At 39.5% G+C, this 26,482-nt stretch overlaps 1 protein-coding gene across 2 annotated transcripts in view; it reads left to right on the plus strand.

Moving 5' to 3' along the window:
* Positions 1-15,634, plus strand: part of EFEMP1 (EGF containing fibulin extracellular matrix protein 1) — a 48,856-nt gene extending 33,222 nt beyond the window's left edge. For both annotated transcript variants that reach the window (XM_059828539.1, XM_059828538.1), the window contains 7 exons: positions 2,725-2,847; positions 6,463-6,582; positions 8,910-9,029; positions 10,451-10,570; positions 12,005-12,128; positions 12,251-12,446; positions 14,419-15,634. In XM_059828539.1, the coding sequence (XP_059684522.1) occupies positions 2,725-2,847; positions 6,463-6,582; positions 8,910-9,029; positions 10,451-10,570; positions 12,005-12,128; positions 12,251-12,446; positions 14,419-14,577 (962 nt within the window). In that variant the 3' untranslated portion in view covers positions 14,578-15,634. The remainder of the gene's footprint in view (positions 1-2,724; positions 2,848-6,462; positions 6,583-8,909; positions 9,030-10,450; positions 10,571-12,004; positions 12,129-12,250; positions 12,447-14,418) is intronic.
* The last annotated feature ends 10,848 nt before the right edge of the window (positions 15,635-26,482 follow it).

Here is a 26,482-nt window from a genome sequence, read left to right on the forward strand (position 1 = left end):
ATAGATGCAGGGATCTGTGCAGCAACATCACATTGCAAAATCCAGCAGTGCTTCTTTCTGTACTCCACAAGGGCTGGGCTGCTTCTGGTATCACACCAATACAGTTCACATTTGGCACCACTTTCAGCACTGAAATCTTCCACTCACTTCCTCACCCTTGTATCAGTCACAACAGTAGACATATTTAATTATTGCAATACTAGAAATTTCGGAACTGAATGTTCCAGCACTGAAACCTTTCTAGCATAGCTGCCTGTTGTTCTCCTCCCACAATATTTTCCTTGAAGCACTTAAAGTTGATCTTCAGGCCATCAGCCTTCCTCTAACATTACCGATTTCTTTACACAGATGTGAGTACAACTGCTCCAAGCATGGCAACCTACTGCCCTTCCCCAGTGAAGGTTAGAGGCTGCTCTCCTGCCCACCTTCACTTCCCACCTTAAGCAGTTCAGTAAAGATGTAAAGTCCACAAAAAAAAAAAGAGGATTGGAGTTTTCAAAGAACTCCCATCAATACCTCATTCCATGAATCTGTTTCCCTAGCTTGCCTAGGGACTCACATCTCAACAAAAGCGATCCAGCAAAGACAGTCAAAATAGCAAAAAGTAGCATGACAACGCAGAGTAACAACACTGATAAAGCTTTTCTGAAGTCCACCAAAAATATGCCACACACTGATACGCATTTTCATAGCATGTAGAAGACAGGCAGGACATACAGTCACAGCAAATGTGCAACCCAGTTCAGGATCCTAACTTGAGTAGGAAGCTTAGGGGACCACTAAAGGGTTCCTTGAAACAAGTCTCAAGAAAAGGTTGTTCTTATAAACACAGGTCCTCCAAGAGTTTCCAAATGAGGAGGCAGTTAGCAGTCAAACACGACTTCTGAATAAAACTGAATTTACCATTGGGAAAAATCAAAGACCCTGAGTGCACAAGTCAATCTAGTTTGCTTCATGTTAGCTGGGGTAGTTTATTATTCCAGAAATTAAGCTAAATGGAAATCAAGCCACCAATGCAAAGGGCAACATAAGGACTTAATGCATTTTAACTATTCCATCTTGAAAGGCAACTCATGTTAAGTTTACTCATATGTGAAGTTCCTAAAGATCAAATAACTTTCTTTGTTCCAGTACACTCTGCAACAAAAAGGATTTGAACTGCATGAGTAGTATAGCCATTTTATTTTCAACTTTTGGAGAAACTAGAAGTACATGCAAAGCTCAGTGAAGTCCCTGCAAAGACTTGCATTGAACTCCACTGTGCTTTGGCTCAAGCATTTAATGATGTGTCAGGTTGGTATGAGGCAGCCAGCTATAGTCCCTGAAAGTCTTTACACCTGAGAATGTGCTTTTCAGCTGTCAGTACAGAACAGTGCAGTCAGCAAGTCCTGCATCAACACAGCAGCTTTAGGACTGATACTATGCAGAAATGCAAAGAGCAGGCTAACCTAAAGGACTTTATTTTTCCTGTCAGATAAAGAGAAGATATATGTAAAATATTTGGACATTTGGGGAGAGGGCAAACATTGAGAATTAATTCAAACTGTTGATGGTTTATTTTTTATTGAATCTTGTGGTCAAAATTGTTTTCATTTGCTATGAGAAAGAATCCATCATTTTTTCCAAAGCACCACCCAGAATCTGCCACTGGTGATGTTCTAACGTCCCCAGTGCCTATACAAATAGAGAGGTCAGCTGAGATTTGTAAACTAGAGATCATAAGTTTTAAGGAATTTGTTTATTCAGCCTAGAGTCTCCAAATTGTGTATAATGCCAAAATTAAAAAGTCCTTTCACTGTACTGTGTCAGGTTACAATAAAAAGCTCTCCAACATTTTGGATGTTCAGATGAGAAAGCAAATTGTAATTCCATTTTAAGCAATCTATTTGTCAGCACACACAGTTTAATTATAATTAAGTACCTCCAGCAGTTATAATGAATAGGCAAAATCAAAATGTTGGGTTTATACTTGTATAAACCTGCATTTAGTGTGAACTAAAAGCTGCCTGAATTACACTGAAAAGGATCGGTCTAGTATTTGCGTTTTTAGCTGTACTGTTCAAATACAAACATACATAAATTGTTTCCAAAGACTTTAACAGACTGACTGAATTAGGGGAATTTCCATGGGAATGACAAGAGGCAGATCTCTTCCCGATGAGAAGGCCACCACGTACCAAGTTCCAAGTCCCTGTCCAAAGTATGGAGCACGGGAACCGTGCAAAAGAGATCAGAGTCTTTTTAGTATCAGCAAAACAACATATTTCTAACTCATCTCATTCTTGAGAAAGGGCTGAACTACATTTGCTGAAATTTTCCAGAGTAATTCAGCATGCAACAAACAACCAGCATGGGAAAAAAACAACACAAAAGAAAAAAGTCAAATTATTAAAATATTATAAAGTTGCAAGAAGTTTACAGAAAGTTTTATAGTGATAAGTACAAAATATTAATGGTATTTGACAAATAAAAGTATGTGATTGTTTAAAATAACCATATCTGAAAATATTTCCAAATGCAGTATATCAAAATTAAAAGCTATTAGAAATCTGGTAAAATTTTATGTCCTGCAAGTGGAATAAGCATTGAGATGACATCTTTGGAGTAGATTTGAACTTTCCTGCCTTCACTTAGAGGTAGCTTGAAGATGCATAAAGCAATTCAACAGGCCAAATATTTTAAGTAAACTTTATAACTAATATTGCATTTGCTTTTTTTATAAAGATATAGATGAATGTGCAACTGGAGCCCATAATTGTAGAGCTGACCAAGTATGTGTCAATTTAAGAGGGTCCTTCAGCTGCCAGTGTCCTCCAGGCTATCAGAAACGAGGGGACCAGTGTGTTGGTAAGTGTTGCTCTAGGCTAAATTATTTTCTTTCATTAGCTACAGTTGTGAATTTTGTATTGATTATAAATTGTATTGGTACGGGTACTGTAAAATAGCTATAGCACTTTGAAATGCAACGGAATAATCACTTTATCACAATAATTAATCACTAAAACATGGAACTAGAAACTAAGTATAATCAACACTTGGAGTTGAACTTAGAGATTAATTTTCCTAATAGTTACCATTGTGTTTATTGTTTGTATTGGGGTATTGCCCAATATGCCAGATACAATCATAAGTCTACTATAGCGGCAAACTAAAGCATGTCTTCACACTGACCTCAGTGAGACTTGACTCCAGATCTGAAGGACAAAGCACTACCTTCACATGGACCTAATCCCTGCTCTGCAGAGCCCCCTTTGCACAGTCTGTTTCAGTACTCAGTTTTATGAGTATAAATAAAAGAGATGGAAACTCTGAATGCAGGTATATGATATTTGCAACTTAAACCACTACGCTTTATTCTTTGTGCCAAAATAAACTATTCGCACCCTTGGGACTGATACAAGTATAGCATTAAATTAAATCCAAGCACAGTGTAAACACTGCATCTTTCCTATTCCATCCTCATTTGGGGCCATTATGCAAAAGTTCTATTACTCTGTTCCTGCACTCCTCCTTCAGCCTTTATTTGACACCTCTTTAGTCGTGATTTCAATGGATTAATTGCTTTTATAGGCACTCCAGCCTTAAGCCTGAGGTTTGTCAGAGATAAAAACAACTATGAAATAAGAGAATCAAATATATATACATCAGGAGGTGATATTCAAGACCACCTCTTATAAGACACAAGACTGGTTTTATGCAGCCTAGGAGAAAAGCAGTTGGATTTTGTTCCTGTCCTCAGCAGAACAGGAACAACACAACTTCACGTTTTCAACTTTCTTTGTGTTAGGGATCCTGCATTTAAAAGTGTTTAAGAATTTTTTTAATTTTTATTTTTAATCTCTCTCAAAAAGCCTTGCTAAGGCTGTAAGTAGTCACTGCCTAACAAGAGCTGCAGCAAAAAAACTGGGGAAATTTCAGTACACATCTAGACTAACTTAAATTTCTGGGTATGGCTCTTTCTTCAGGGTTCTGAGCCAAGGGCTGTAGAAATCAACCCAAAAATTCTTATCTCTTTCCCAAGAGAAGTGGATCAGGCCCTGAACTGTCAAATTGGTGTAAACACAGATGTATCTGACTTTTCTCAGTTCTCTGTGCAAGAGTAGGATGAGTAGTTTGGAATGTAGAGGAATAGTTTTGATAGGTCATTGATTTTTTTTTTTAAATATCTGAGGTTTATCTAGATTTTTTTTAGAACAGGTAAAGTATATTACTGCTATGCAATAGCACTTTTAATGTCAAGATCCATGGTACTAACTGGAAGTCTCATGGGACGCATTACAGCACTCAAAAGAGGCAGAATGATACACCCTTATATCTACATATGAATACATTTATGCATCTAAATCTATACATGAACATGTCTAGAAAGTGAAATTTCCCTTCTATTTAAGTCAAAACCAAGAACAACACCTGTGTTACATATTACACACTGACCTAAATTATAAGTACATCCCTACACTTAGTACTGTCAGCATTTCAGAATAAAGCTTGTCTTTGGGGATTTTATAACAACTTAGCCAGAAAATGTTCTTGGGGCCAGATCTTGATAGACGTTCTCCATATGGGAGGAAATGTTTCTCAATTTGAAAGAAATTTTTCCAGACTATTTTGGCTTCAAGGTAGAGGGAGAAAAGGACTTATTTCTAACAATTGATTTATTTTAATCTAAATTCACTGATCATTTCTGTCTTTCGTTGAGATTTTTTTTAATTTGCTTGTTCACATATTGCAAAATTAGTCTTTTCTGAAACACAGGGCTGCAGACAGAATGAATGGTTTTCCAGCTTTACTTCAAACAGAAGATTTGGCCGAATTGATTAGGTAACGCTTAGCCCTTAGATCTGCATGGAACTGATGTGCCTAATCCCGCAAGGAAAACTCCCACTGAATTAGAGTCAGATCCTGGAAACATTTATGTGCATAAATGCAGTGCCTAAGTAGCATAGCATTGCTCATATGTCTATATTGTATAATCAGATCTTTAAACAGCAATTTGTAAGAGCTTAGTCCTGTGAAAGTCAAGGATAGAAGAGATCTGCTGCACCTCCTAATTTATTCCATTTCTACTTCCAAATTTCTCTCTACAACAGAAGAGTTACAGCAACAATCGCTACTGTACAGATACCAGGAATTTTCCAGTGTAAGCCTTTTCATTCAGAACCATCCAAAACACTCCACTTCTAAGTTTAGCCCCAAACAATGACTGTAAATTTGACAAAGAAAGGGTTAACTTCTAAAGATTATTTTTTTACTTGATATTAAAACAAGCACTTTCCTCATTATAAAAAAAGTCTTGGCCTCTTTTTAAACACATCTATGGTGGAAACAGCTGGAGGTAGGAAACTCAAGATCTGGCATGGATATGGGAAGTGCCTTTCTTTGTTCCAGTGAAAACTGGTCTTATTTGTCTGAGCATCGAGCCTTTGAAATCTTATTGTGTACACGTACAGAACACGGCATGGATTTCTTCACCAAGCTCAAGCAGGCCACAACTAAAGACAGCTGCTGCACCTACATGCATGATCAGCATTGTGGCATAATAAAAAATGTTTCAGACAAAACCAGAGGCAGAATGCAAAGAAACCTTTTAAAATGCAGAGAGGTGAAAGAATGGGTTGTTGCACATTTTGTGTGGTTCGCAGGTGAAAATCCTGCTCCAATGCACATTAGGAATGATGACACTTGGAAAGGCAGCCTCCTCCACCTCAAAGCCAGGGCTAATCTGCAAGGGGTCTGTGGAAAGTTAATCCTGCCTGAGATAGCACCAACTTCAGCCAGTCTGGTGGCCGCCTTTGGCACCACAGAGCACAGCCAGAAGGTGCTAGTGCTGCTGTATGGAAAAGTATGGAGAAGAGGCAGGGAGGGGAACGGGAGCAATAGCCGCCCCTTTGGGGAGTGAGCCAGTTTCTGGGGGATCCCTGCAGAAGCACAACCACCTGTTTCCTTTCAGGCCCATTAATCTAGCCTCACAGTTCCCCTATACTTGCACAGAAAATTCAGACTCTTCCTAATGGAGCTGAAAAGATTTAGTACATGCTAGGTTTGCTGCACACAAATTTTTTGAAAAACAAGCTACAAGCCACATTCACGGTGTTGGTCAGTGTTATGTCTGATCATGAGAAATCTCGGTTGAAAAGCAGAGCAAAAACATTCTGGGTTTTACCTACACAAAATAAACAAGACTAAGCAGTACTGTGGAACTGAATAAAAAATAAAGTTGGAATATATATTGATCGCAGTGGCTGGAAGACAATCAGCATAAAACAGATTTTTACAAAAGTTAAAGAAAAAGTAAAATGGTATTCCTGTTAATATCCATAGAAGCAGTACCTAGCTCACATAAGCATTTTTTTCCTGCATTTAATCAAGTGCAGTTAACTTTACAGCTTCTTTGGACACAAGACAGCAGCAGTGAACTGCCATGATTCCATTTGAACTAATTTCTCTTTTTTGATAACTCAGACATCGACGAATGCACCCTGCCTCCATATTGCCACCATCGATGCGTGAACACTCCTGGTTCCTATTATTGCCAGTGCAATGCCGGGTTCCAGTTAGCATCCAACAACCACACCTGTGTAGGTAAGAACTTCTCTGCATGTACTTACACATGAGCTCACTTGGTATAGAGACAAATACTGACACATGACTCACCAGTTGAAATTTAAGTATCTTCATCCCAACTTAAAGGAAATAAATACCAACCAATAAGACATACCAGCTGCTATATTGAGAGGCTCTCCTGCAAGTGATCTGAAAAGTACAGGAGGGTTAAAGAGAAAATTGGAGCCTTATTAAAACCTGTTATTTTGTTGGCGTAGCAGGTTTTGAGGACCATTTAGTTTTGCAACTGGAAGCCTGGAGGTTTATATTAATTATTTAAGCTTAGATTTATTCTTTCAGTTCTAGTGGATCGCTTTGCATTATCATTGGCTTTTATTCCCAGTTCATGCAACAAAGGCTGGAAGTGGAAACCAGGGAAAGCAATACCATACCTCTGCAGTTAAGTGTAATTATCCTCAGCACATGATAAATGTAGTGAAAGAAAGCGTCTATGAATGTCACATTTGAATATCTAGAAAATAATGTTAAAAATAAGGAAGAGTGACCCTTTAAAAGTGATCCTCTCTTTAGAAGTAAAACACTAAGTGAAGCCTTGCCCTAAAACTTTAAGACTGCTGTTAGGTTTGAAATCATAAGTTCTGTTCCAGAAGAATTAGAGTAATAATAAAAAGGAAATATGTCTGCTGAAATTCAGAGAGGATGACCATAAAAAAAAAAAATCAAGACATGGGTGATGGAGATGGTCAGAAGTTCTTTATGGCTAAAATACATATATATAAAACCTCTATTATATACATAGAAAAATAGAAAAGTCAGTCTGGGTTTTCTTGCTTCTACCATTACTTCCAAGCATTGCCATATCTTATCAGGTACCCTGGTACACTGCATAGCTCTGAAATGACAGAGACATTTCTTGTTTTCACCAAACAATAGGATAAAAATTGCACATGGACACAACATAACCATGTGAGAAGTTGTTACTCATCTGACCCCCTCCATGGCTCAAATGCAAGGTGGATTCTTTCAGTTAAACTTACAAATCTGTATGACAGCTCCAGGCTTGCTAGGTGCATCACCAAGAAACCCCTTCTCTGACTTTTGCTGGCCTCCCAGCCTAATAAGACATACTCCCACCAGGAAAGGTGAAGTAAATCTTAAGAAAATTTGTAAATGAATGGTCACTGCATCAGGGCAGACTTTCACATCTGCAACAGTCATCTGGCAGAAGTGATAGTTGACAGCTGTACCAATTACATTTGTGTTACAACTTTTGCATATATTGAAAGTCAGTCAATATTTCTTGGAATGAAAACAAACAGAATTGTGGCTCTGGCTGGCTTATTTATTTTCCTTCTGGTAGCACTGTCACGATGTACATTCTTGGCACTATTGCCAGAAATTAAGTAAAAGGAGGAGGAAAAAGCTTTGTACTCAGTTTTCCCTTATTACCATTCATTTTCAGGACTAGGAGGTTTTTATGAATGCCTAATCTCAGTCATCTTTGTCAGTTTTTATTTGTATCTGTAAATGACTGAGTGTTGCTGACATTTAAAAGCATTTGCAAAAGCCATGAACAAGATTTTTTTTCAAATGCAGCTCTACTAATGGTTATATCTGATAAACACAAATATGAATGGAAAACATGCAGGGGAGGGATGCAAGGGAAAATACCCTAAAATCTACAGAGTGAATGACAGAGGAGCAGCAGTTAGTCAACAGCCTAGGAAAAACAAGTGTTACGGATTCCAGGAGTGATTACAGTTCTATAAACTTCCCAGTAAAAATTGCTTCTCTTCTCATACCACAGTGTTCTCACATATGTACTTAGGATGGGCACATCATGGAAAAACTCTAGCACAGAAACATACCTTCCCCCAATATGGTCTAGGCCTTAGAGCATTGCAAAACTCTACTGGCCTCAAAGGCTCATGTTATAATTGTAATGGAATTTAAAAGAACAAATTTTAAGAGTAATAAATAGCTCAAATAAATCTTAACCACTGCATGCTGAGAGGTCTTATCAGTATGTGTTCCTTATATCAATTATTTATAGAGACTTGGCATTTCATACCTGAAAAAAAGACACTGGAATGTGGAGTTTAATAGCCACACTAAACATTTTTGGAAGAATTCATCACACATTAGAATAACTCTCATTCCTGGAAAAATACTCTTTCTACATGGAACATAAAGCATAGATCTAACATGGTTCCAGTAACTGCAGACCTATATTGATACAGTCAACTGGGCTTCTGCTAAGCAATAGACTCAGACTAAGGACTAATCCACTAAATCAGCCTAATTGCCAGCTACACAAGATAAAGATCTGTTATTTTTCCTTTCAGACATAAACGAATGTGATGCCAATAACCCATGTGCACAACAGTGTTACAATATACTGGGTTCTTTCATCTGTCAGTGTAATCCAGGATTTGAGTTAAGCAGTGACAGAATCAACTGTGAAGGTAAGCAAATTTTTTGTCTTGGAAGAGCAATTTTTAATTATTTTCCCAGAAGTCTTTTGTGAACTGAGGGATATAATTCAAGTGGAGCCACACGGTGGGTGCAGTTTGTAGCCAAAACTCTTAAGATATTTATTTTTTTATGTTGCAAATGTGGTTGCTAATACACACCTTAGTAGCTGCAGCTGCATTCAGTACATGTGGATATGGGTATCTCTTTTTAATAGTAAGTGCAAAACAGGACAGACACTACTACATTTCAGATCACAGCTGGGAAGAGGTAAGGCTTCTGAATACTGATTTCCCAAACTCACTTGGATTGTGTGTGGTCTAATGCTGATGACCATTAAATGAATCGGAAAGGAATGCAAACCAAAAACAAGTGCAATTTTGTGTGTTGTTAGGCTCCTCTGAAAATAAAACCTCAAATTTTTGATTTTAAGGAAGCGACAATTGTGCTTTTGAGGTGCTTTCAAGCCTGTGTTTACAAACAGCATGTCTCCTGATGATTATACAATCAACACTTTATTTCCTCTGCCAGAATCTCCACAGGGGTCCTCTAATCTCCTTTTGGACACATGATGATCTCACCCTTAAAGCCCATATCCTTTCTACCAGTCTTTGAGCCAAAGAGGTCTTTTTGGTTTACCACTGCCCTCCTAAACAAGCCAGCAGAGCTATTACAGATGCTCCCTCTCCAAGCTTCTAAACTAATCCTACTTGCAAGTGAACAGAACAGGGAGCAGCAAGTATGCAGCCTCCAAGGACAACCCTGACAAAAATCAACAACTGGGCTCAAGCCTCAGAGGTAGTAGGAGGGAGTTATGCTGTTTTCCAAGCCATTCCCTAGTTTTGATAGGTTTAATTTAATTTCTGGTTAATGGCATATACTGTTAAATTCTGTTTCACACTATGCTTCTCTAGCAAGGGACTGATGGTTACACAACGATAAAAAGCAAAAGAGAATGGTATACACTGAATATTATTTGAAGACAAAAATAGGCCTCACTCTTTCCCAAAGAGCTACTCATGAGGGCAGGGCACAAATACAAAGCCAGTATTTGTTGCCTTGCTAATCTCACATCTGTGTTTTTTGTGAAAGTAATCGCATTATGGAAGACTAAAAGTATAAATTCTTTCAAGAGTTATTTTCCCAAACCTGTTCTGAAGTCTAATTTAGCTTTTTGCTTCCTCAAATCCAAAATTCTCATTTTGGAAGATTATTGATAAAACACAAGTAGAACTAGCCCTTCTGTTTGCAACCTTGAGGTCTTAAGCAGTACATTTCAGGTTTTTCACAACTTGCTCTTTTTAGACATAATTCTTTTTTTTACCATTAGAACCAGCATTTAGCTACTATATTTAGTTCTGCAACAAGGTAGATGTTAAAAACCAGTAACTTTAAGCTCTTTTGCTCTCTGCAGACACTGATGAATGCAGAACCTCAAGTTATATATGTCAGTATCAGTGTGTCAACGAACCAGGAAAATTCTCATGTGTCTGCCCTGAAGGTTACCAGGTAGTAGGAGGCAGAACATGTCAAGGTAAGTGCTCTCATCACCATCATCTCACCATTTCAGGCAAGACTAAGAATGCTTGCTATCTAAGTGTTTATATTTCATGACAGGATTACCATTATGTTAGCAAAAGATATGTTGACAAAGCATTTGATGATTAATTGCATATCTTATATTAATTCATATTTCAATCCTTCAGCTCAAACTCTAAGTCCTTCAGATTCCTAGGACAAAATTTCGGTTTTTGCAACCCTCAGTACATGTCTAGGTAGTGAGTCTAAGTTTGAAATGTTTATCTCTGAAAAACATTAGGCCATTTTTTGCAGACACTAAACATGGCTTTATATCATGTTTCATTTTATAGAGGTTCCTAAATACAGCCACAGTAGAAATGAAAGATATGTTTCTTGTAATAACAGGGAAAAAAAAGCAAGACTTGAGCAGCTTAGATAATTTGTGTTCAGAAAATAAATGTTCTGGTCAGGTGCCACCAAATGCCAGAGTTTTAAAGTTTGTGGTTTTTTCCTCACTGGTGCTAAATGTCTCTGCATCTTATTAGAGATTATTGCAGAACAACATATTAAGTGCAAGAACCATTGCTTATGTAATCTAGAAACTGATTTAACAGCCATTATTTTTAGAAATAGATAGGTGTGCAAATTATTTCCTCATCCCTTCTGCCAATAACTCAAATTTTTTATTAATACTTTTTATAAAATTCAGATTAATTTCTTTCCCTTTTTAAAAACAGCAGCTGATACTAAACAATGTGGGGTAGTTAGTTTGACTATCTAAAAATCTGTTTGTGCCTTCCGAGAGATTACATTTGAATAAACCCTTTCTGTGACTCAATTTCAGGAGACCATATAGGTAGACAGTAGTGGGGTTTGGCACTGAGAGGATAATAGAGCATTAATACAGCACAAGTCTGACAGTCCCCCACCTCCATGCAGGGTTATTTTCCCAGGCAAAAAAGAAAGCTCTACTTTGCACAATAAACAAATTTTCATTATTCTTTTCAAAGCTATTTTAGTTAAAATGTAGCCATTAACTAAGCATTTTAGGTAGACCATGAAACTCAGACAATTAAAAATAAAAACCTGCACAAGGTAGGAAATCACAATTCTGCCTCAAAACCTTTTCCTTCCATCTACAAGATATCTTCTGGTAGAAAATCATTCTTTGCTAATTAGAAACTTTACAGCACTTGTACAGTTGCATTACATATGATTAACGTGTTATCTTCCAGTTAATTAACACTCAATAAATAAATTTATTCTATTTCTGCATAGAGAAATCCTTATAGCCAGGCCCCAGAAAAACAGGTAAAGAACACAGAAACCTGATGGGTTTCAACAGACAAGCAGGTAGCTTTTTTTGGTTGTTTTGAAGACATTGGTTTGGTTTTGTAGCCAACACATTTCCAGCTGCTTTGACACAGTCCCTTTTCCTTCCTCCTAGATATAAATGAGTGCGAGACTACTAATGAATGCAGAGAGGATGAAATTTGCTGGAACTACCACGGAGGATTTCGTTGTTACCCAAGAAATCCTTGTCAAGAGCCCTATGTCCTTACATCTGAGAAGTAAGAGAAAAATTAGTCTTTTTTTTTAGGATCATCCTCAACAGGCAACATGATCAAATACAACAGAAAGCAAGTACTATTTGTTTGCAACTATCACAGTTTCATCCATTTTTGTTTTTCAGCCGCTGCGTCTGCCCTGTTTCAAATGCCATTTGCCGAGAGCTGCCTTACTCTGTTGTGTACAAATACATGAGCATCCGTTCAGACAGAACAGTGCCCTCTGATATCTTCCAGATTCAGGCAACCACTATTTACCCTAATACAATTAACACATTCCGGATCAAGTCTGGAAACGAAAATGGAGAATTTTACCTGAGAGTGAGTATTGCTGTGAGTTGGACCCTGAGCAGGGTATAAAGACCACTGGTGCTACCAAGGTGTTATAGTGCCTTGCCATTTTGACAAACCCATCAAACGTCCCCATAAGAGTATCATAGCATCCCAAAGGTCACCAACTTTTTGATACTTCATTATTGTGTGCTTGGTTTCCAAATTTTAAAAAGCCTTTTGCTTTTCTACCTGAAAACTCTAAACTGAGAGTCAAACTTTCTTTCAAATGAATACAACACTAGTAGCAATCATGAATATTTAGCAATCCTGGGACACCCATGTCATATTCAGATGAGATACCTCTATGCTTTTCATTCTCTGTACCAACACCCCATGTATAAGTATTTAGGAGAGGATTATAGAAAGATTCCTTGTGCAATTACTTTAAATTTCTCATTTTTGCAAAAAAGTAAAGAAATCGATAATCACTTGGGATGGGGCACTGACTCCTAGAGTGCTAAGTGCAGGCCACCTTACAAAGGTTTTGTGTTGAAACATACTTAAACCTTTAGTTTCCCATAATGCTGCAACTATTTCAGAAAATTAATCATGGAAGTTCAAGTGACTTACAGTAGCAGTATTTCCTGTTGGTATAATGCATTCAAGTAGATACATATGAATGAAAGTGTCTGTAACATCTGCTTTAAGTTTTTTGGAAGAAATCTGATTTTCTTGGATGCTTGTAATATTTACAAATTCCTGGGAAATCCTTTTTGCTTCCTATGTGGCTTTACACTCAGTAAAACAGAATCAGCACCAAAAATTTAAGTCAGAAATATATTAATTGGAGGGTTTTCATTTTTATTTTTCTTCAAATCTGAATATCAGGGGGTTTTGATAGTACATCCAAAAAGTGTACCAGGATATGGCATTGCCTATTTACACCATGTTTCCCCAAGACGGAAAGAAGGAACTACTCATCTGTATCTCACTTGTTCTGGTATAACCTATAATCCAGTGCTTTTCCCTGGATTTATTACACATCAAAACACCATACCTACCCCCAACATAAGCCCCCAGTTATTTGCTTAAAAAAAAAGAACAAGATCACTCCAGCTCTACTTTGGGTTAGACTCCAATCTAGCCTTCGGACTGACTTTAAGCTAATAATTCCAACCTTCTGTTGCCACCCAACAAGAAATCACAGGCCTTAAATAAGGAAGCATGTGTTTATTCCTGCCAAGGGACTGCGGTAAACAAAGGCTTACTTAGAAGTTATTCCTATTGTTTTAGTAAAACTCTGAGCTGAGTCTCAGATACAGCGGATGGATTGGATTCATCTGCACACCCTACTCATTTGACATGCTGAGAAAATAGGGAGAGAGAGAGTTTACCCTTTTATTATCATCTGTAAATTACGAAGCTGTTTAACAAACTAGCAGCATGCCATGGGCAAGGCCCGTCAATGTTCCCCAGCAGCATGATCCCAGACTGGGAAAAGAGCTTCAGAGCAGTACAAGATGAGGATGGCAAAAGGCACACCAGTTGCAAAGATTCCCAGTGTTTATGAAGGGAGCACAACTTCTGGAGTATGAGCCATGAGACAGACTTAGAGTTTCCCTCCACTGAACAAGCTACATCACTGTTAAAGACATTAAGTCTCTTGTTTTACTTATTCTTCATATATTTTAAAAGCTGATAGAAGGGGATAAAAACAAAGACCATCCTGGGATAGATTACCACTTTTCACATCCTTAGGGAGAGTCAATATAACCAGGAACAGATTTTGCAGTGCAGTTTATTCCTCTGAGCCCTAGTCAGGTAAAGTTTTCCCTGCAGTAAGCCAGGTGTGAGATTAGTCATGGCCATTTAAAAATGTTAAAAGAATACTTGCATTGTGTATCTCTGTGCTGAGACAGAGCATTTTTACAGTGTAGTAACACACAAGCGCTCTCTTGACGCAACTAGGGGATCGTTTTAGATTTGACCGAATTAAACTTTTTTGTTGTTGTTCTTTCAGCAAACAAGCGCCGTAAGTGCAATGCTTGTACTGGTGAAATCACTATCAGGACCAAGAGAACACATTGTGGATCTGGAGATGCTAACAGTCAACAGTTTGAATTATCGTACAAGCTCGGTGTTAAGATTAACAATAATAGTGGGACCTTACGCATTTTAGTGGTTTTCAGTAACCCTTTACTGGCACTTAAAGCAGCCAAAGAATATTATCTTAAAGAAAGCACTTACTATTTTATTTATAGATTTTGCTCTCTTTTTTTTAAGATTTGATTAGTAAGTTGATATCTTTAATCCACACATTACACCTGTAATTCAAAATTAGTAGATGTGTTCCATAATATAACATGGGCATTGTCACTTTCTGTATAAAGATTTAAATCTTTTTTATTACCTTTCTTGGACTAGCTACATACTATGCTTTTGTATGAGAACTGTATGTTCATACTATCCTGTAAAACTTCACACACCCTTCCTAGCCAAATAGGTCATGCAATTAAAAGGTGATCTTCTGTGTTGTTTTTATTTTAAATTCTAATGCAGCTACACTGACAATCTCAAAAAGAAAAAAATTATATAGTATGAATGATACACAAAGTAACGGTTATCTGATAAGCTAAAATATATTTCTTCTTTTTAACTACTTTGTAACAAAAGATAACAGACAATAAAAATCTATTTCTGTAGACATTTATGTGCTATCAGTTGGTTTTTCTACTCTGGGTTGGAGGTAAAGTTACATTGTTTTGAAGTGGGTTTTTATATGCAGATTGTGTTAACCACACCACGGAATAACATTCTGCTCTCTCCAAGAAAAATAGACCATAGGAAGAAAATTTCTCTAACAATGAAAGAATCTCCAAATGGAAAAATCACCACGCAAGGCACATGCCCGTGCTTCCTCCTGAGAACACTGTTGGTAGTTACTGGTTAGAGGGATACAGCGTTTTCAGACAGAAGTTAACATGCTATTTTTCCAGAAATATGATGTTGTATACTAAGAATTGAGTGCATTTGCTTATTAAGTTATATCATATTCAGGCACTCGGTCCTATTCCTGCTCTTACAACTCAGATGTATCATGTACAGTGTTCATAAAATTTATTTCTAATTCAAGAACTAATAACATCTTTTGTAATATGTAAAATCTTATTTCTTGTTTAAAATGTAGTAGTTAATCCTGTGATGTACAAAATTTTTAATAAAGATCTCTTACCATATTGTACTTAATCTTTTTTGAGGTAGTTTATTAGCCGCATTAGAGGGCTGAATTGTCAGCCACGTCACCATGGGAGTCAGGAAAACCCCATCACGTTCTCCAGAGTCAGACTGACCCAGACCTCAGTCCATACAGCATTAGTTCATAGAAGACTAAAACACAACTCCTTTGTAGAAGGACAAACATATTACCTACTGAGTTTTAGTTTTACTGACATTAAAAAAGGAAAAATTATACCAACATACACACAATGCTAGTTAGGTTGCTGATTTATAGGAAGAAGCTTCTTTTCTACCTAAAATTCATTTTCTATCAAAAACATTTGTGAATAGCACATACATTACACATGAAAAACCTCCTGTGGTACAGACCCACAGATTCATATTTATTATGTCAATCACCCTCAGTGATTCCTTTCAGTGGTTATGCCCAAAGAAGCAACAAGCATGGCAGGAGAACTTGGCATCCAGAGGTCCCACATGGCAAGACAGCAAAAATTCGCTCCAGAATATAACTTAGAACAGGCCACAACCACTCTGGTTTAGGGTGACACATCCCCCATGCTCAGACAAATTGCAGAGCAGGACCCCATTATCCAATGATCATTCCTTCAGGCAGTCATTGTGGCTTTAAACAAATACTTTGTCTGCCAAAAGGGTCAGAGCACATGGTTGTGGCATAGGCCAAAAAAACAGTGCTGGTACTGGGTCGCATTTTCTTTGCCTGGGGCCCCAGAGCTGTGGGGTGAGACCTCAGGTAGCCTTCATCCCTCTCTGCAGGAGGAGCTCACCAATACAAACCCAGTTGCTTTGTAGAGGGATTTAATTGGCGTTTTCCACCAGAGAGTTTGGCTTGTAGGAAGCTCCTTCCTCCTCCCAGAGGGGTTCTTCCCCATTCATCATCGCTACAAATCCACTTGGTTTGAAAGACAACTCCTCATCCCACACATGTACTGAGCAAAATGCCTCCAACTTCCTCCTCCTCCTCCCTGCAATTCTTGTGGCAAGCAGCACATGCTCACCTCCATACTTAGTTTGTCAGCTCACATTTTCTACGAGCTGTGCTGGCCCTCAAGCATCCCCCTCCACCCCCAGCATCAGCACTGTTCTTTTACACTGACTTTTAACTTCCCAAATTGTGTAATAGTTTAGCATTGCCGACTCCAAGAAACAATTGATTTTGTTGTTGTTTCTATGTTTAAAATTGGCACTTTTCTCTTGATAGGTCCCCAGAGAAGGCTGAAGTGGTTTTGCCTCCTTCAGCCCTGGGACTTGCAGGGCACCAAGCTGGTCCCTGCAGTGAATTAAGCAGCCACAAATCATCCCCAACATCCTCAAGCTGCCAGGCTCTGCCCCAAGGATTTATTCTACCTTAATAGTCTGCCAATATTTACACCAGTTTCATCACCAGCACCTTTAAATCTTCCTTTTAAATCTCTTCTTATCTGACAATGACCCAAAATTGATCATTATATATAAAAATATTTATATACTTATCAAATGGCGTGAACAGCAGAGGCAGTTGCAGCTTGTACACATGCCCAAGCCATATTCAGCCCACTCATTCCTCCACGTCTCATTGTACTCATAGACTTGGCTTAACCCATTTTATTTTTGCACAAACTGTCCTGCCAACCACCCCGCTCCCCATCCGTTTGCAGTATTCGGGTCTATGTAAGACCACTTACAGCCCACGCTAGCCAAGTCAGAGGTTATCACATCGCTCAGGAGCGCAAATCCAGCCGCTTGCCATTATATCGCTACAGGTTGGTTGAGACCTAAACGCAGCTGCTGGGTGTGGGCACCGCTCTCCATGCACGACATTAATCACGGTGCTTTTATGAAGCAGGGAGCTGAAATAACAGCAGCTCCTCCAAACCAAAACACAAGCAGGCAAGCAGAGCAAGCCAGGGACTACAGCAGGGCTGTGCAGAAATTGGAAAGGGGTGGTTGGTATTGTTTTGGATAGGGGTGCGGTATGTGATCAAGCATGAGAGTGTCCGAAAGAAGCCCATAATCAAAATGAGAAGATGGTTCAGAGCCTGAACAAGGAGAACTTTTGTACACCATGCTGTGCCAGAAAACTTGCACGTTGTTAGGGGGGAAACCAGCAGGTTCACCTGATTCTCCAGGAAAGCAGGGCTTTGTATGTTCCTTGCAAAGGACACAGAGCTCCAGCAAACATGCACAAGAGTTTGAATAGCTACTTGGGTTAAAAGGGACACTGAAATCCCAAGAAATTATATCAGAACAAAGTGTTTGGTCAGCCTTCGCTATATCCTACCAGCATGACCATTATCAATAACATGCTCCAGGAAAGATCCTCATATAAATCCCTGCCACTGTTGGAGAAGAATCTAAATCAGGATCACATGCGAAGTTTAGTATCTTCTCAGAAATAGAAAACAGGAGAAAAAAGTAAAAAAGGATTTTGAGTAAACAGAACTTAAGGAAATAGAAACGCAAGTTCATTCACTTCCCTGAGACCACCTGAACACACTGCAGTGGGATTATTTTGTTTGGAAGGCTCACAAATGCAAGTTTATTGTTGAATCCCGTTTCCATGACTGCAAAGAGTTGCTTATGTTTTGAATGATCATCCATGTTTCTAACTTTATAACTCTCCTATTAAAATACAGAACAGCTGCTGCCCCAGTCAGCTGTTCGGCATATGGAGCCCACCAGGGACAAAGCCCACTGTTAACACCGAGAATTATTTTTAACGCCCTCACATTTCTAAACCTCACCATCATCTCAGCAAAATGGCACGTTTCCACACTTCCCAGCTGGGGGAACACCTGCGTAATGCAAAACTGAACTGTGCTGCATCTGGTACAAAACCCGATTTTATTTCATCTGGCCAGCAGAAAAAGTTATCGGCCCCAGTGAACAGAAACAGGGCAAAAAGTTAACTGTGGTTTATATCTGGGGAAAAGCAGATGTCTAGTTAAGATGTTTATACTGCAAATATTTCTGTATATATTAGGAGGAAAGAGAGCTGTTTAATAAAATGGAGTTGGCTTATAGTTGCCAAAGCAAATTTGAAGGACAGTACAACAGCTTTTGTCATTTTTGCATGTGAAAAAACACAGTCCGATTTTATATTGATATAGCTTATGGACATTAAAAAGATGAATTTGAGATCACTTTAAAAAAATCACTTGTTCAAAGCTTCCCATTTATTGTGTATATTTGCTCAGCGGAAAAAGCTGCAAACATTGTGTCACACCAGTACAACAAGATAGTATTAAAGGCTTCCCCAAACCTATTCTTTGGTATCTCAGAAAACATCTGGCCAAGACACAAAGCAATGCTTCCTGCAGATCAAAATACTGGACTTAGGTGAGCTCCAGGTTTTGTTTGTAAATACAGTCACACTGTGTCAGTCACATGCTGTTTCTGCTCGTGCTTGAGAGAAATTATTTCACTTTCTGATCCAGAATCCCAACAGTCCCAGAAGGGACATCAGCACTCTGCATATCTGCTCCCTCCCAGAAATACATCTGGATAATGATTTTTTTTCATTTTAATATAATATGTTTGTAATTACTACATAACCACACAGTATGTATATATTCAAAAAGGGGAAACATTCCCACTAACATGCTTCAGATCAGACCTTTGAAAAGTGAAAGGTGCAGCTGTCAGCTAAGCACTTCAGCAGCTCCTGCCCTGCAAACCCACACTCTGGCACACTTTATTGCATACCTTTAATGAAACTTTTTTTTCCTCCCCCACCCAGAAGATACCCCCTAAACTCTATGCAAAGGCATGCACCATCCCCATCCACACACCCAAACAAGCATACAGAAAGGCTTTCAAATTCAGCAGCCTGCCAGCTGGGTTGACAGAAGTAACATATTTATGCCATTAAACTCCAACCATGATCATGAAAGTTACACGGACACCTCAAGGTCTAAATCCTGCTGATGCCACTCCAGAAACATCTGAACCTGTGACCACCTCCTCTTGAGGGTCACATTTTCTTCTTGCACTTTGAGTGTTTCTGGAGCATCTATGTGCAATATATAGGAATGTTTCCTATACAGAATATATACAACAAACACCCAAGTGGGAAGTCAAAAGAGCGAAATTCTTGCAGGCGGCATGGAAACTAGGAAAACAAACAGATTTTGAAAGCTCAGAGTAAGGGCTGCAGAGGGGAAGCCAACATACCAAAACAGCAGGGTAAAAGGCATTATTAAAATCAATAAGTCATCCTCTGAGAAGCTGAGGTTGTATACGAATGAGGAAAATAAAAGTGTTCCTGAGATCTGGAAGGTCACACGTAAAAACAAACAAGGCAGGCCAAAGGAGCAACTTGTAAGTGCCTGGACTAGCAAATCAAGCCTCTTCCAATCACAGCAGAAGCAACCTCCCAGGAGGCTGATGGGGCCAAGGCATGACCCACACATTAGGGGAATGAGCAAAAGAGATAATGCCATGGCAGAAAAATGAAGTGAAACTTTCTATCATGTTCCTGGAGGAGGAATTTGGCAATACCACTGTGCCAGAGCTGTTCTTACAGGCAACATATCAAACGACCTGCCTCAAAGTAAGAAGTGGATAGAAGAGGGGGAACAACAAATTTTGCTAATGATATCCAGTTGTTCAGGTAAAGATGAGCATCCTCTGGAAAACAGGACCTTTGCAGTGCTCTGAATATTGAGCAAGAAATGCCAAATAAAGCCAACAGGGATAAATGTAAAGTGATGCACATGGGGAAAAAGTTATCCCAGCTTTATTTGAACAAAGGCCTCTGAACGGACCACCACCCCTCAGGAGGATAGCATCAAGATTATGACAGACCATTCAAAGGAAACCACAACTCCAGAAAGCAAATCCAGCATCAGGAATAACTGGGGACAGAAGCAGGGAATAAAGCTGAACATTTACACAGTTGAGTAAATCCACTGTATCTTGAACACAGCATGCAGTTTGGGTCCCATCCCCCTGACCCCTTCCTACAGCAGAATGTTGGGAATGTTAAAGCTCAGATCAGTCTGAAAATTAACTGCACAAATTCACAGAAAACCCTCCCAAGAGCCTTTAAATACATGGCTGTCCTGGACAGGAGCTCTTCCCCTGGTACGTGTGGGGGGGATTTGCATTTGCAATTTGCTATTAGCAGCTCCAAAGCTGTTACGCACCCTTGCCAGAAGCTCTACTATCAGAGTCTGTTATGACACCAAATGCCTAAAAACCAAAAATCACACCAAAAAGGGAGGTAACCTGCACAAAGTAGTTTAATGCTATGTCTATTGTTTGCATTAGTAATGTTTTTGTGTGGTTGCTGTAGTCGGTCCATAGTGAACTGCTGGCACCAGGTCTGGTGACCAGCCGTTGCACCCAGCTCAGCAGTGGCCACAAAAGCATTAAAGCAAACTCCGTGAGCAGCAAACACTTGCAAAAAATCAGCTTCAAGGGAAGAAAAATTTAACTTCTGCCCAGTTTAAAGGCACTGCCTGGGGGAAGGTAGCAGGAACCAGATCATTGCAAATAATAGTGTTTCTAGGAAAGCTGTTTCTGGACGCACTTATTAGACATGAATTGACCCTTGAAGTGATTCAAAGCCTGAGGCTGAAGTTCGCATTTGCTGCTTTCTCTTCCTGTAATGAACCAGGTTCCAGACAATTTTGCAACCCAGGGTCGATCTAAAGACTACCCCCCAATTTTTAGTAGGGCTGGTTTGTTTCATGAGAGCTTTAAGAACTGGCAAAGGTAGGTAGGCAGTGGAAAACATGAAACAACATGCCAAGCACTCACTGCAAGGCCGCCGATTTTGTACTAAAAACCAAATCACAAGGATCAAAATAGTAACATGAAACTTTAATGGGGTCAGAAGATTTCTGCCTTTGCTCTGGTATGCTGAAGAGGGAAGACCTAAATTATACAGTGAACATCTCCAATAAAGCGCTAAAATTTTATGGATGATCAAGCAGTAGTTTCTTCTAATAGATCACAAAAGGCCACAGTTTCTTCTACTTTCTGTAAACACAGAGCAGATCAAGCTGACATACGCTTATGCTTTACTGCAAGCCAGACCCATGCATCATTTTCCCCACTAGTGCTAGGAAACAGACTGAAACCACAACGAAACCTTTGAAAGAGCATCACATTTTGAGAGCCCACTCTATCTCTAAGCAAACTGGCTAGGGTTTGGCTTCCCACTTTTATCAGGAAGCTGCCGCCTCTCCAACAACCTTTTCCCCCCCCCCGCTATACAGTAGAGGCATTGCTGGCTGTTACAATTTCCATCATACCAGGTTGAAAGCTGCCCAGTTCCATCACAGCAAAACATTTCTCAAGAATATATTTCCTTGCTCAGTTTAAGAATTTTCCCCCTCATTTCTGGAGTTAGAAATTAAGAGGCCACAATGACATTCTTGTGAAGCTTCAACTTGTGCTTTGCACAAAGGCTGTTTGCATACAAGTGTAAAGAAAAGCTAGAGAGGGACCATATTCACTTCATGGCAATCAAAGATGAAAGTAAAGCTGTCCTGAAAGATTATGTACACATACATGTTACAGATGTTTGATACATACATGCAGTGCTGATATGTAAAGAAACAAGGATCCAGCCAATACCAACATCCCACTCAAATCCACCTGTGTGCAAGGTACCAAGATAATTAAAACACATCTCTAAGCTGGCAGCTTGTTGGCACAGCCTTCTCCTATCATAAAATTAGCAGTTAAGTCACTATTCATCTTGACATAATTTGATGCTTGTACCCAGGCCAAAATCCCTAAGCCAGGCTATTTTCAAATGTTAAGTCCAGTAGCTTGGTATGTCTTTCTCTTCCCTGTACTGTGGGAGATGGCATAAGGTCTAGCCAGCTTGGGAAAAAACAAAACACATTTGTAAAATTTCCAGATTCTGCTTTAGGCATCTATTACAGAGTTTCCAAGATATGCAGTCTGAGCACTGAGTGCTCAAGGCACATTTCTCAGGGGGGCGTCGAGCACCCCCAGCCCACTCTCACTCATCTTTAACCTGCCTCTTCAATGGGCTTTGGGCAGCATCCCAACATGTCCTCCACCACAGCCTTTTCTCATCTGAATTCAATCCTTCCACTTCTGTGATATTGCTGCAGGGATATTTTCCATCTCTGTATGGTAGAATATTTCTTTGCCTTTGGGCTTACCCAAATTTGCACACACACAGGCACTTGGAATCAAGGCTTTTGCTCTGATTGGTCTTGACCACCATCACCCAGGCTGAAAACACTGTGCTTCAGGGGGGGAAAATACTATCTAGATGTTTAGCAGGATCAGCCTGGCTCTGAAAATTAGACAGTGCTTTCAAGCAGTGTATGATATTTGGTGATGGGGGGTGCTTTCTCACACCACAGGCCCAAAAATCCCCCATCAGCTATGCAACCTGGGGTATTTCAATAGCTGTCCTCAGCAGACACTTCCTGAGGTTGCCTGGAGTCTCAAAAAGGATGTAAAATATTTGTAGTAATTCCCTGAACAAACCCAAGAGGCTTCCTCGAAGCAGAGTCCTCAGCTCTGTTGACTTGCGTTTTTAAAAGGTAATATAAATTCCACTTACACTGGTTTGTTTTGATGTTGAAAATTGGTCTCCATAGACATGGTTGAAATCATGCCCTGAAGCACCGAGGCTGGAGCCAACAACCACACAGCCCTTCGCCAATGCAGAGCCGAGGAGGTTTTAAAGGTGTAAATGCCATCCCGCCTGCCACAGCAGGACCAGGAGAGTGCAGAGGAGACCAGGCAGGGACAGGGCATCCCACTGCAGAGGAAAAAGCCATGGCTGTGGCTGCCCAGGTACTGGGAGACACCCATGGGGTCCCCCGCATGTTACCCCCCACTCAGAGCCCTATCCCACTGGTCTCACATTTCCTTCACCAGGCATAGACAAGGGGACAAAAAGCCCCACAGAGCCTGTAGGAAGCCCAATTTTTTTTTTTAATTATTTTTAAAACCTGATTGCCCGGCAGAAGCTCCCTCAAAGGCTGACACGCAGCTAGGACCACAGTGGTGTTTGCCAAGCAGAAATGGCAATAAAAAGAAATAAGGGTGAGACAAATAGGGGAAATATACGGAGAAACGACAAGTAGAGGTTTTTATATGGAAATTTATATCAAGGGTAACATTCCTGTTTAACACAAGCATTTTAATACTTCCGGATGCAAGCCTCAAGCCAAAATCCAGTGAGGTCTGATGCTACGATAGTGTTTAAGTTCAGGGATGCTAAACGTTTTGCAAGAGCTACGGGTTTTCTCAGTGCCAAAAACCATCCAGAACAATAACAAAAAAGCTTTTAATTCTCCCCCAAACAACCCCACCACATGAAGCAATCACAAAGCAGAAATGAGTCCTGAGGCACCAAACCGCCCAAGTTGATTTGAATGTCGGGATGCACAGACTGCTGCAAAACCTGCCCGCCCCATCCCGATCAGGGGGTGGAAGAGAAAAAAACCAAGAAATGACATATATTTGAGAAAGCATTTTTTTCATTAAACTGTTTTCTTCACCTTCCAGTTCTATCACTGCTTCTGCTGCCTGCCTCCACCACCACAGGAGCAGTGCCACAGCCCTCTCTACCACCAATCCCAGGCAGAAAGCAGCCGTCGAGGATTTCCCTGAAAGGCCAGCTCAGTTTCAAATAAAGCGCAAGATTGCTCTGCCGAGGGCGATATCAGGCCGAGATCAAACCAGGAGACGCGTTCCTCAGGTCAGCAACACAGCAAGCGTGAGCTCACACAAGTGATAAACTGTTCAGAACAACTTGTCCCAGAGACGCTGCTGCTCCTCTGCTGCTGCCAAGGCCCATTTCTGCTTGGTTTATGCACTATGCCAATTCCTCCCATATAAGATTAAGCTGCCTTGAGGCAATTTCAACTTACACATCTGATATTTTGAGCATTTTCATGCTCTGCAGCTCAGGAGCCAGCACGGCCCATGTACTGCCACTTCCCCTTTTCACCTCATGTCACCCTTGCAAAGGCAATTCATTCCCATTTAAGTGCTCACACACCTTTTCTGGGACTTCAAAACATCAAAGGGATAATTCAAGGAAATAATATTTCACTGAAGAGCAGAACTGAGCCATCAGTGCCGTACAGCTCAATTCTGCAGGGGCATCAACATGATAGCAAAGTGTATAGGACTTATTTGCTTTGATATGTCCATCACACCAAAGAATAGTTTCCCCCTTTTGAGGCTGTTTTGGGTTTATTAAATCCCATTAGTTTATTACAAGCACCAATAACATAGCCTAGAAATAAATAAATGAGCTTTTAAGCCTAAAAGCTTAGTTTCAAGACCATCCTGGGTGGCTTCAAGTTAAAAAGGCAGATACTAAATGAAAAAATTCAATAATCTAAAAAGTCTCCAAATTCCTTATTTGTTTACTTGTCCAACTACACATGAATAATTTCAGTCTAGCACAGGCCTGTTCAGGTGCCAGGTCTTGTTTGCAAGTCTGCTCTGTGAAAGGCAAATGTACAGCTGAACTTGGATGCTATGCAAGTATCAGCCAGCTATTAGCGTTAATTGCTAAACAATTATTCCAAAAATTAAAGATAAAGCTCAATGTCTGCGGTTGTTGCTGGTTACTGCTGCATGGAAAACAGTTACTAATGCACAACTAGTTGGGCTCAAATTATAAATCCAATTAAAATGGTGCATTTACCTAACCAGAACACTAACTCTGTTATAAGGAGATAAGTCTTTCTGCATTAAATCCAATTTGTGTACATTTCTGTATGCACCAACACGATGGACCAATCTAAAGGAACACTTGTGTGCACAGTAGCCATGATTACTGTGATCCAGCTCACAAAATACCAAAGAATTTTGCAGGTGCATCTCCAAAGCCATTGGTTAGACCATCCAGATGAAACAATTGTGTAACAAAGTTATAAACAAGACTATGGAAAAGCAGGGAAGGAAAGAAACTTCCTGAGGGTTTGGCATTATTCTTATTAGTGATGGCTGAATTCGTTTTGCTTCATTTCCAATGTAGTCAGATATTCAAATAAAACTTGAACACAATCCATTTGCCATGATCCAGAGATAACAAAGATTGGAGACCAGAAATCATGAAGACAGCAACAGTTATACACAGATTTTGCCTATACAATCAGTTTGTATCGTACTAGGTCTGGGATCCACGAGAAAGGCTGTTGTCTACCCATAACACGGAAGAAGTTTCCTCAAAATGCAAAAACATTTATAACTGAATCAGTGCTGGATTGGTGGAAAGAATATATTTACAAAGAAAAAATTTTACAAGAAAATTTTGCAACTGTAATCAATTCCTCCATTAAAAGAGTCTATACTCAGGTCTCTGGACCAGCAAAGCAGAAAGCACTGGCTTTACAGCAACAGGTGAGGAACAGTTTGCAAAACGTTTGCCTGTCAACCTGTACTATAACTGTAGAGATCATTAGTTTACTCACTAACATCTCTAGTATCTTTATCATGAAATAAAAAAAGATTACTGTTCCTTGCATTCGTGAAGATCTCAGAAATCAGGACATTTGCTGAATTTTTTTTAGAGGGTTGGCAGAAACAGGAACATTAGAACTCCATATTCAGCAACTCCACTTAAGTCAATCAACTGAATAAAATATCCAATAAAGCACAAAAATCTAAAGCAAACTTAATTGTGATAACCGAGTTTAATGATGTTATACAGCAAAGCTCATCACAACAAATCACAACTGAAACTTTCCTCCACAGTATTATTTAGGGCAGGTTTCACTGCACCTAACTCAGAAAATAGGAAGGAGATGCATGTTTTCATTTAGTACAGGAAAATCTGTGGGTAACAGGAGGGCTGAGGAAGTGTATCCATAACTAACTCAATTTGGAGG

The sequence above is a fragment of the Gavia stellata genome, chromosome 23 (assembly GCF_030936135.1).
Source record: "Gavia stellata isolate bGavSte3 chromosome 23, bGavSte3.hap2, whole genome shotgun sequence".
In the NCBI taxonomy this organism is placed as follows: domain Eukaryota; kingdom Metazoa; phylum Chordata; class Aves; order Gaviiformes; family Gaviidae; genus Gavia; species Gavia stellata.